Below are 12,538 nucleotides of genomic sequence, written 5' to 3' on the forward strand. Positions count from 1 at the left end.
TTACAGGAAGCAATTGATTTCAGTTATGTTTTCCAAGGAGTGTGCTACTAAATATTAAATTGAGGGTGCCCATAAATTTTGTCCAGTCCCTTTTTGGGGTTGTGTGGAATGTGTCAGATTTGGCTTTTTGTTTCTTCCCTTTTTTCTGCCATACCATTACAAACAAAAGAAATAAAAACACGAGAATGCCTAAACATTTGTAATTGAAACAAACAATTTTCTGGGTGAAGTGATGCATTATCTGACAGAAATGCAGGGGTGCCAATATTTTTGGCCCTGACTGTACATGCACACACAAAGTGACAGAAAAAGTATGTGAACCCCTTGGAATCAACTCGTTTTCTGCAGTAGTGTGCCATAAAATGTGATCTGATTCTCACCTAAGTCACAACAATAGACAAAAACAATGTGCTTAAAGCCCATCTCCGGGCAAAAAAAAAAAATAAGTTTTTTCCATGCAGTGGGGCTGTGCCCACACTGCACAGATCAACTGCTCATTTTGTCTAGGGGTAAGCAGAAAGCTCATACTTGCCTGATCCTTTGATCATCCGGAAAACAGTGCTCCCTCACGGTCCAGCGGTGGACTGTTCCTGGTTGATGGAATCTGCTCTGGGTGTGGTGACATTAGGAACAGTCCAATATTCAAGACCGCTGGCGCAGGCAGAGTGCCAGACCAGGCTTGTGCTGGGAGGATCAGGTAAGTATATCTCCGCTCTCCTACTCTAGAAAAAAAATGAGCAGTTGACCCATGCAGTGTGGGCACAGCCCCACTGCAGGGGGAAAAAATTTTGCCCAGAGTTGGGCTTTAAGCTAAAAACACAAAAACAATTCTAATTTCTTGCGTCTTTATTGAACACACCCATTAAACATTCAAAGTTCTGGAGGAAGAAGAAAGCTAATATCTGGTTGAACCTCCTAGCAGCAATGACTTCAAACAAGCATTTTTGGTACCTGTGGTCAGACCTACACAATGTTTAGGAGGAATTTACCATTCCTCTTTACAAAACGGCTTCAGCTCAGACACATTTGTAAGATGTCCGATGTGAACAACTCTCTGGAGGTCATTCCACAGCTTCTCTATGAGGTTTAGGTTTGGCCTCTGACTGGGCTACTCCAAAAGATGCATTTTCATTTTCTGAAGCCAGTCTGTGGTGGTCTTACTTTGATACTGAGGGTCATTGTCCTGCCCAACTTATACTAAGCTTCAGCTGGTGGACAGCCACCCTGAGATTATCCTGTAGGATATTTTTCTAAACTTGGAAATTAATTTTCCCCTTGATGATGGCAAGTGGTCTAAGCCCTGAGGCTGGGAAGCAAGTCCAAATCATGAACTTTCCTGCACCATACTTCACCGTTGGGATGAAGTTGGTAAGCTGTGCCCTTTTTGCGCCATACAAAGTGATTCCAGAGTATCCTTCCTGAACAACTCAACTTTTGTTTCATCAGTCCACAAGACATTTTCAAGTAGCGTTGTGGTTTGCCAAGGTGATCTGTGGCAAGCTTCACATGCAGCAATGTCTTTTTTTGAAGAGCAGCAGCTTCCTCTGAAGTGTTCCACCATGGACTGTTCGAAGGCTTGCATATGATAGATTGGTAATCATCTTGGCTGTGCGCCCACTTCTAGGAAGAGTAGCCACAGTATTAAGAGGTCTCCATTTATAGACAATTCATTTGAATGTTGACTGATGGATGTCTAAACACTTTGAGATTGTTTTGTATCACTTTATACAGATCAACTACTCTTGATCATATGTCTTCAGAGAGCTCATTTGGTGAGGCATGATTAACATCAGTTGATGCTTCTTATGAACAGCAATCTTAAAATGTCTGAGCGTCTTTTAATAAAGTAGCTCTAAACCACACCTTCAAACTCATTTCATCAACTGGACTCCACTGACTCCGATTAGCTTTCGTTGAAGTAATAAGTCTATGGGTTCAATTACTTTTTGGTTCAAATCACACTTTATAGCAAATTACTGCAGAAAATCAGTTAGTTCCAAGGGGTTCACATACTTTTTTTTTTTTCTTGAGTGTGTGAGGTGTATATATATATATATATATATATATATATATATATATATATATATATATATACACATACATACACATACATATACACACACATATGTATACATACATGTACATATACATACACACACCTATACTATTGCTATATATTGTGACACATTAAGGATGTATTCATGCAGACTTGAAAAGTTATTGCAGGGTCCACTTTAAAGCACATATAGAAGTCATACCTCAAATGTCATCTCTAGCAGGTTTTTGGGGATCTGCATTACGCCTGTGTCTCCCAGCTCACCAGAGACACAGATCCAAGGGTTGGATGTGATGATGGCGTTGCTCAACTTCTTGATGGGAATAATCACAGCTCGGTATGGAATCACTGGGGAGCAGAAACTCATATCAGCATAAGAAGAGGAGGAATTACAATGAGCATCATGACTGCACGTGTTCGAGAAATTGGGTCAGTAAAAACAGATCCTTCAGTGTCCAAATTACATAACCCATCTTCGCTCACAAGGCATAGCAATGATGACAGGCAAACTCTATTAACTCCTTTAGAACCAGAAGGCACTGATATGTAGATGTCCAGACAAAATTTAGCAGGGTCACTTACTATGTCAATATTTATATGACTAATTTGCCTTCTTTAATGCAGATGTAAACCCAAATACTAGAGGCTTTAACATGTTAATGTAATTCCAATAGTCAACACTTTTAAACCTGTAGCTTTCATTAAAAAAAAAATCCTCAGTGATTCTGCCTTTATGGTCCTTTTTGAGGCACCTTCAAAGTGAGGATGCTCTTTCCCTGACTCCCGGTTATGTTCCTGCATTGTCATCCTGTACCCTTGCTCGCTGTGCACACAAAGCATATTGCTTGACACCTAGAGCCTTGACAGGTTTGTTCACTAATAAACCTGATGTGATCACCACACTGATATGGTGATCACATGTTCAGGAACCACGCTTGATTTCTCATCATTAGTGGGGACCAAAGTGGTCACCCAATCGCCTGTGTGCACCTGTTTAAAAGTATAGCTACTAATAGTGGAAAGTACACCAATCCTTTCCTGTCCGCAATCTGCATATCAACAGTCTCCAGAGTGATGCCTTGTATTAGGGATAAGTTAATAAAATGTCCTACTTTTCTGGTAGTTTGCAATTCAGGCAGCCATTGATAGCTCCTGTTTCAACCAATAATCTGGATGGTTTCCCATCATGTGACCACTCTGGGAACTAACAAAAAATTATCACCTGTAGGCTTCAATGACAAAACAAAATAAGCCTCCAGCTTGCAGATACCACTGTAGCCTGAAAGAGGCAACGCGTGTCTGTTTAATACTGCAATTTCAGTTACAATTACAGTATTAAATAAACGTAATTAGAAAAAAATGTTGTTTTAACATTTCAAACATTTGTCAGCTTATAGTAGCAAAAGAAAACAGAGCAGGACTTTCATTAAACCAGTTCATCAAATAAAACTCAAATCATTTTAGAATGCAAATTATTCAGTTATTGTCAAGTTTCCTGAAGCATGCCAGTGCTGCTAAATTTGGCCTGGGCATAATGGTATCAAAGATCTCTGCTCAACTAGGGACTTGTGTCTGTGGATGTTAATCTACTCAATTCAGAAGTCTAGAGGTTAAACAAGAACATTTTCAGTTTAAGATCAATGAAATATGATCGATTGCTATGGATTAATGCATTTCCCACATTACTAACCGCTCTTTGTGCTGAATATTAAGCAAGCCAAATTAGGTTTCTTCTACTAGGCGGTTAGTTGCATGAGGCCTGAGAACTGGATGCAACTAAACCAAGCAACACCTGAAACTTTAGCTGAAATCAGCGAAACACATTCCACACCAAAAGATGTGTAAAGTCTTTGTTTATTTTCTTGAAAAAAAAAGCCAGGTTGAGTAAAACTTACCACACCTGCATGCTGCAGTGAAGGACCATTTCTCCCTGTGTAGAAGCAGTGGTCTCTGTGCTGAGGTCCATCAAGCCCCAAGTTAGAGCATGCTGCAGTGAAGGACCCTTGCTCCCTGTGTAGAAGCAGTGGTCTCTCTGCTGAGGTCCATCAAGCCCCAAGTTATAGCATGCTGCAGTGAAGGACCCTTGCTCCCTGTGTAGAAGCAGTGGTCTCTCTGCTGAGGTCCATCAAGCCCCAAGTTATAGCATGCTGCAGTGAAGGACCCTTGCTCCCTGTGTAGAAGCAGTGGTCTCTCTGCTGAGGTCCATCAAGCCCCAAGTTACAGCATGCTGCAGTGAAGGACCCTTGCTCCCTGTGTAGAAGCAGTGGTCTCTCTGCTGAGGTCCATCAAGCCCCAAGTTACAGCATGCTGCAGTGAAGGACCCTTGCTCCCTGTGTAGAAGCAGTGGTCTCTCTGCTGAGGTCCATCAAGCCCCAAGTTACAGCATGCTGCAGTGAAGGACCCTTGCTCCCTGTGTAGAAGCAGTGGTCTCTCTGCTGAGGTCCATCAAGCCCCAACTTATAGCATGCTGCAGTGAAGGACCCTTGCTCCTTGTGTAGAAGCAGTGGTCTCTCTGCTGAGGTCCATCAAGCCCCAAGTTACAGCATGATGCAGTGAAGGACCCTTGCTCCCTGTGTAGAAGCAGTGGTCTCTCTGCTGAGGTCCATCAAGCCCCAAGTTATAGCATGCTGCAGTGAAGGACCCTTGCTCCCTGTGTAGAAGCAGTGGTCTCTCTGCTGAGGTCCATCAAGCCCCAAGTTATAGCATGCTGCAGTGAAGGACCCTTGCTCCCTGTGTAGAAGCAGTGGTCTCTCTGCTGAGGTCCATCAAGCCCCAAGTTACAGCATGCTGCAGTGAAGGACCCTTGCTCCCTGTGTAGAAGCAGTGGTCTCTCTGCTGAGGTCCATCAAGCCCCAAGTTACAGCATGCTGCAGTGAAGGACCCTTGCTCCCTGTGTAGAAGCAGTGGTCTCTCTGCTGAGGTCCATCAAGCTCCAAGTTATAGCATGCTGCAGTGAAGGACCCTTGCTCCTTGTGTAGAAGCAGTGGTCTCTCTGCTGAGGTCCATCAAGCCCCAAGTTACAGCATGATGCAGTGAAGGACCCTTGCTCCCTGTGTAGAAGCAGTGGTCTCTCTGCTGAGATCCATCAAGCCCCAAGTTATAGCATGCTGCAGTGAAGGACCCTTGCTCCCTGTGTAGAAGCAGTGGTCTCTCTGCTGAGGTCCATCAAGCCCCAAGTTACAGCTAGAGCTCTAAAATCAAGTGTAAGCATTGCTTTGTTGATTGCAGAGCTATAGGTCTAACTCAGCAGATAGCATGCTGGACTAATGCAGAGAGATCACTGCTTCCACACACAGCAAGGGTCCTTCACTGCAGCATACTGTTGAGGATAGGCACTTTTACTCAAGCTGCTGTTTGCTTTATAAAAATGAACTGTATTTGCACACCTTTGTTTGTTGCACTCGGAATATACTCAGCGGTTTTCAACTGTAAGTTCAGTTGGATCTAACAGAAGAAAGCTTGTTGATGTGGATTACTACACTTACCACATAACCATTGCTCTCTGCCTTATCATAATCCAGAAATTGCCAAATAACGGCACTATTTTCTAAAACACAGCGAAGCAGTCATCTAATCACTACCAGTTCAATCACAGAATTGCTGGCTTTTCTGATTGCAGGCTGTAAGTCCCCTATACCGGCCTCTCAATTTTGTTTCCGAGACACTTTCAGCCTCAGAATCAGTCACGCGGCAAAACTATACATTATCCTTAATGTACAAATCAATCCTAAATGCTTAAAAGGACAGAGAATAACAACCTAGGTGACTTAATGGCTTCCGCTAGCCAAATCTATTTATAGATCATCTGAAGAATGAAGCAGACGCTCATCTTGAAGGCCATGAATTAAACTTCCCACAACCCCCTGCACTAATGAACATACTGTCTTGGGAGCAGGTTAGGTTGGTGCTGGGAAAGTTAGCAAGCATATTTCTTTGTTAAAATAAGTCTGAAGGTCAGCGAGTCGACATTTCAAGGTGAACTGCAATGAATGACAGCAAATGCAAGCCAAGCAGCGGTAATCTCGAAGGACATACTGATGGTGGTGAAGACACTGGTGAAGCAAAAATAGTCCACGGCATTCAGTGACAGCAGATGATACAGGAACTGCTCCTTCTCTTCTTCGCAACGTAAGAAAGCATAGCGTTTGTACAGCTTCCTGTAAAAGGTATCATTTGGTTAATACAGATTTAGGTTTTTATGTTAAGTGCAAATTCACATGCCAAGTACAGTATGTATTTATTAGCCCTCACAGAAATCACAGTACTCCCCCTGATAATACCTTCAACTATTTTTCTCTCCAGAAGGACGACACCATTTTCACTCAGGCATTATCCAGGGTCACCATCTACTTCCTGCACTGAGATGCCAACACAGAGCTGACACAGTCATGTTAATCCTGGCATTCTTGGCTGTACTCACAAATGTCCAACGCTGGTCAGCTCCTGCTGCAGTCTATTACATTGCTACGAAGTTACAATGTACAGCCTGATCACTGGGAGAGAGGAGACTGATGACATCAGCTCAATCTAGGCAAAGATAACTGGAGAGCTCAATGGCTGCTTTGATTAAAGGTGAAGCTTATTTGTTGATATTATATTGTGGCTGTATATGGTGATATGTCAGGAATGTATTCACCTCCAGTTTAATGCTCATATCAAGGGAATAATGTAAAATTCAATAGTCGATACATACAAAAGTGATAGTCTAGCACTGCCTAATCAAAACTGAGTAATTTAGTCTTCCTACGAGGGGTGCTGAAGTCAAACCAGGACTTTTGAGTTATATAATAAAAGAACAAAATTTCAAGGAGAGGAAACTGCATTTATTTTTTTACATACTCCCCTGCTACACTTATCCCAGAATTTGTAACCAAAGAGTACATCTGTGCTAAGCCAGTGTTTCTCAACCTTTTTTCAGTCAAGGCACCCTTTAAAATTATGGACAGTCCCGAGGCAACCTTTAAAATTATGGACAGTCTTAATGCACCCCATTCTAAAATGTGAAAAACTATTCTAATGGTTTTATATAACGCAGCAACATCCACACGTGTAGGACACCCAACATTAGTGTTGATTTATTCTTCCAAATACACTTTTGCACACTGGTACTGACTAGTATTCCAATGTTTCTCTTCTCCCTCAGTTTTTCTCCATCAGCTAATGTGACCCCAGAATTGATGGAGAGGGGAGAAGGGGAGGGTCAAACTAGGATGCTGTGCAGGCAGCTGACATCCTTCTTATCAACGGATGATGTCATTGGTTGTCAGGACGCCGGCGGCTAGAAGGTCGTAATGGTGCACAATGAACACCCGTGGCTTTGTGTAACTAAAAGGCAGGCTTGTTCTACCGGCTGGCTTGTATACAAGCTTCGGGCAATTTTTAGACATTTTGCCAAGGCACCCCTGAAGAAACCTCAAGGCACCCTGGTTGAGAAAGGCTGTGCTAAGCAATACATTCATGTAAATAAGCAGTTACTATAACTGTAATACCAGTTAGACAAAACTCTGAAACAAAAAAGCAGCCCTAAAATCAATAAAGTACTTTTAAGTGAGAAAATATGTGACTCTATAGGTGATACAGTTAAATCATCAAATACTAAAATAATAAGTACCACAAAAAGTATCTATATAAAGATAAGTGGGTGGGTACGTGTAGAGAGCAAAGATCTTTCTCTGCTTACATGGGGGCAGGCTTTTCTACTCAGGCTTTCCCATGCTGGTCACTCCTTCTTGATCTGATTCCCTTGGTAATCCTTACTATATGAAGCGAATGATACTAACTAAATGGCTACTTTTGCTGCCTAATGCATGCATACTATTGGAACATGTACAGGCAACAAGTCCCTGGATGTAATGTAGCAACATTAATAAAGGAATTAAAAAAAAAAAACTAGTACACTGCATCGATGATGGCCAAGAGGCTGTAATAGCTGTAAGCAGTTTAGAATAAATGGCTATATTTGAATAGTAGGCTATATGTGCACTATACACCAGTGGTTCCGGATCTGCATCTGGCTGATGGGGCATAAAAGGTATGATTTGCATGGCACTGCCCACTGTCCCAATATGTGGAATAATCCTCATTTTTTAGGATATGTCATAGATGAGACATGTGAATACCTTTTGTACTAAGGCGGCCTTACTATGCTATGGCCCGATTTGGTTGGAGGCCTTTTTGATGCCTTTAGCCCACGGGTGTCAAACTGGCAGCCCTTCAGCTGTTGCAAAACTACAAGTCCCATGAGGCAACGCAAGATTGACAGTTACAAGCATGACTCCCAAAGACAGAGGCATGATGGGACTAGTAGTTTCGCAAAAGCTGGAGGGCTGCCAGTTTGATACCCCTGCTTTAGTCCCTTCTCACCATAATATGTATGGTTATACAGTCTCGCTGATTTACACCAAACTGAAAGTTCAAATGGGATTTAGGATCTGCCATTGTCTGATTTCCTTTGACTAAGTTCTTGTACAGACCACTATATTCCTCCAATTAAAACATTTTGCTCTAGCAGTAGAATGGATTGTTCCCTTCTCTTGGGTGATCATCACTTTTCCAAGTGATTTTTCCTGTAATGACAGCAATTTTCTGGCTCGGTGAAAAATTGCACATGCCAGTTTTACTGTCAGCACTACGAAACAGTCACTATTGATCCCTCATCAGATTATTGCTGATGCTCAAACTTGCGTCACATCTGACGAGAACGTGCCAAGCATATTTCCAACATTAATGTACAAAACGTTTGTTATACCCCAGTGACAGTGTTATACCAGAGTGCTACAATTATCTGACTATAAAAAATAGCAGGACTTGATTAGTTGCTATAGACAGGAACCCCTTTTCCTCAGTGCACTGAGCATATCCCCCATGACAGTGACACTCACTTAGTAAGCGGCTGATTGGTCAGCAGCTGTTTGAGGTGCTGAGACAGCAATTTCTTCTCCAAGGACAGCCGGATCCAGCCTCGAGCTCGTCCCACATCGGTCTTAATTACACTCAAGTTCTGGATATGTCTGGAAAAGGATAACAAGAAATATTTTTCCGGCATTAGTAGAAAATGTATCAAGTCAGTTACATTTTACTTTACTTTGTTTTATTCATTGTATGAAAGTACATATAAACCCTTAATGGATTATGTTTGTACACAAAAGAAATTCTTCATGACTGAGGGTGCAGTTGCCATCATCCCTGATTATACTGTATATAGCATGCTAATTTGCTGTGAAGGCCAGTTCAAGTCTGGGGCAGTAGCCATTTTTTGTACTTATAACTTGGTATGTTACAGGAAAAGGAAAGATAATGCATCTATTGGGAGGATCAACAGGGTATAAGGGTGCATTTGCAAGCGAAAAGCAGCGATTATACGCAAATGATTGGCCCTGAACACAAGCAGTCTGCATCCAGGGCCAATTACTTGAATGTGATCATTGCTTGAATGATTACCTGCAAGTAGGTGCAATTTGCTGCAAGAGCCAGAAGCCTCCAGTTGCTTTCAATGGGTTGTCTACTTACAGCTAAATGTGGGAACCCCCACTGTGTTTCTCTCAGCTGATCCCAGACAGGGTGCATTCACCTGTGTGAATGCTCCCGAAAAATATATTACCGGGGGAACTTGGAAAAACAAAAACTGTTGTATTAATGGTAGTGATAGAGGTTACCTTTGCCCATTACACTTTAATATACAAGATTCTCTAAGCATTATGGGTGCTACAAATCACAACCTATTGGCTTTCCATGAAAATACTAAATATTTATGCATACTATTTACACAACTAAACACATTTTTTTTGTGTTTTTTTTTTTAGTACTGACTTGGACATGGATAGATAACTACTACACATTCCCTTTAAAGGATGTTTTTCAGCCCCCAACCCAGACTGAAGTATAAAGCTTGGGGGTGGACTGACCTTTTAAACTGTAAAGGGTGAACTTTGCTGACAGCTATCACCCAGAATTTTAGATCAGTCAGCTCACACTGTGCCTTATTCATCCCACCACGTTTGATACAACTGCATGCTATTAAAATTTTCAAGCCTTTGCTGGCAGTTTTTCAAGGTTTATTTCCCCAATATTTCATACTCTCACATTTTGATGGTTCCTCTGTGGGTTTCTCCTTAGAAGAAAACATGGATGCTCAACTGAATTCTTTCTAAATAAACTACAAAATATTCACCAGCTCCCGTCCTAATGTAATTATTTGCAGGTTTTGATGTGGGGGGCCAAGGGACCACTTCGCGTTAATAGGAGGCTCTACCGTGCAAGACTGAAATTGCTAATTAAGGAATTAACATTTTAAATTAACGGATGAGGGTGCTGGCTGCTTCAGTCTACAAGTCTATATAGTCTTTCAACCATACAAATAGCCTAAAGAGTCAAAACTACTTTGTATGGGAAAAAAATCCAAAAACTCTACAGTGGGGAAAAAAAAAAACACATTAGGCCTCAAGAGTTTATGGCAAGATAGATTTTGTATTTTTCTTTTGCCATAAAACCTCTCTCTCTTACCACTAACAATTTCCTAAAAAAAAAAAAGTGTACACCGACTCCAGAGCATGCGCAGTGTATTAGGATTGTACAAAAGTGAGTGGCTAGGCAATGAATTATGTCTTCCATGGAGAACCAATGGCTGAAGTCAGAAAACTCTGGACCTGAAGAAGACTGGGAGAAGATGGCAGCAATGTTAAAAAGCGATGAGAAGGTAGCGTGGACTTTGGAGGGCTTACTAGGGGGTAAGATTTCCCCAATGTTCATGTAGCCCATACCTTATTTAAGACCTAGTGATGTCATAATTGGGTATCTGTTCTTATCTATGCAATGCAGGCAGATGATGGCTGGTAGAAGGGGCTGTACATCCTGAAACCATCCCAGCACCCTCCCTCAGTACTCCTCTGCAGAGCCCTTAGCACAGATGAAAGCAGTGGTCTGATAAAATTCCTTGAATGGATGGAATTCAGTCTGGAAGAGGAGACTGCAATAGGGAATACCCATGTGTGGCTGTGGCCCCTTCATTGAAAGCATTGAAATTCAATAAATGAAAAGGCTTGGGAGTCAAAATCCTAATACACTGCGCATGACTCCAGCCCAAAAATTAGGTGGGCTCTATCTGACTTGATGAGCTTCTATACTCAATGCTCATAATTTTTCTCTTAAAATACCTCGCTGGGCTGACAGGATCCCAACTTTTCCTTTAAAGAATTCACATTGTCTTACTATAGCTTTTGTCATTTTATGTACTAGACATTCCCATTACAATGGCCTGGCCTGCACTCTGAATAATTTATTATGACATGTTTTCAAATATTTATGATCCACGACTGAGCATTGATCAGCAACTGGAAGGATAGGTGAATTTGTTTACACATTCTTGACTTGTGTATCTGAATGGAAGAGAAGGCAAGTGCCAGCACAGTGCAGGGTCTGCTTTGTTATTGGTGCAATACAGCAAGGAAGATCTGGAAGAGGGGTACTGAGATGGAGAGAGGGGGGGTGGGGTTGAGAGAGAGAGAGAGAGAGAGAGAGAGAGGGTAGGGAGAGATAAAGAGAGCGGGAGAGAGAGAGAGAGAGAGCGCGAGAGAAGGTGAATGAAGAGGGGGAAGAAATAGGGGAGAAGGACGAGATTTGGGGTGAAGGGGAGTAGGGAGAAGAATGGGAAGAGAAGGGAGAAAGGAAGAAATGGAGGGAGGGGGGGGGATTTAGTAGAGAAAAGGGGAGAAAAGTAAAATAGGGGGAGAGATGGTGGGAAGGAGAGAGATAGATGGAAGGAGGGGAAGAGGGGAGGGGATGGAAAGAGGGGAGGGAATGGAAGGAGGGGAAGAGGGGGGCTGAGATGGAAGGAGGGGAAGCGGGGGACTGAGATGGAAGGAGGGGAAGCAGGGGACTAAGATGGAAGGAGGGGGACTGATTTGGAACCGAGATGGAAGGAGGGGGACTGATTTGGAACTGAGATGGAAGGAGGGGGACTGATTTGGAACTGAGATGGAAGGAGGGGGACTGATTTGGAACTGAGATGGAAGGAGGGGGACTGATTTGGAACTGAGATGGAAGGAGGGGGACTGATATGGAATAAAGCAGAGAGGGGGACTGGGATGAAAGGAGGGGGACTGAGATGGAAGGTATGGGTCTAAGATGAAAGGAAGGGGAAGTGACATAAAGAGAGGAGAGGTGATAGAGAGAGAGAAGTGGGGGAATACAAGAAAAGGAGGGAAAGCAAGAGGAGAAGACAGAGGAAAGGAGACACAGAAAGGGACAGGGGAGGAAACAAGAGAGAAAAAGGAAAGAAGAATTGAGGGAAAAAAGAGAAACAGAACGAGAAGAGAAAACAGAGAAAAATAGAAAAATAAAGCGAGAAGAAAAGTAAGAGGGAGAAAAAAAAATAGATAAAAAAAAAGTGACAGGTAGAAAGATTTCTTTTATAAGAACATTTTTCTGTATTACTGTGCTTTGTATCAACCCAGTGTTTCTAACCTTATGCCAACAGGTTTAAGA

The 12,538-nt window shown here is 42.3% G+C and overlaps 1 protein-coding gene across 2 annotated transcripts in view; it reads right to left on the minus strand.

Annotated features, from left to right (window-relative positions):
- DENND5B (DENN domain containing 5B) overlaps window positions 1–12,538 on the minus strand; it is a 160,873-nt gene that overhangs the window by 20,404 nt on the left and 127,931 nt on the right. For both annotated transcript variants that reach the window (XM_089680730.1, XM_089680731.1), the window contains 3 exons: window positions 8,938–9,066; window positions 6,092–6,213; window positions 2,259–2,404 (listed from right to left, as the gene is read on the minus strand). In XM_089680730.1, coding sequence (XP_089536856.1) covers window positions 2,259–2,404; window positions 6,092–6,213; window positions 8,938–9,066 — 397 coding nt within the window. The remainder of the gene's footprint in view (window positions 1–2,258; window positions 2,405–6,091; window positions 6,214–8,937; window positions 9,067–12,538) is intronic.

This window comes from Staurois parvus, unplaced genomic scaffold (genome assembly GCF_062004578.1).
Source record: "Staurois parvus isolate SC_StPar_1 unplaced genomic scaffold, SC_StPar_1.0 ptg000249l, whole genome shotgun sequence".
Lineage (NCBI taxonomy): Eukaryota > Metazoa > Chordata > Amphibia > Anura > Ranidae > Staurois > Staurois parvus.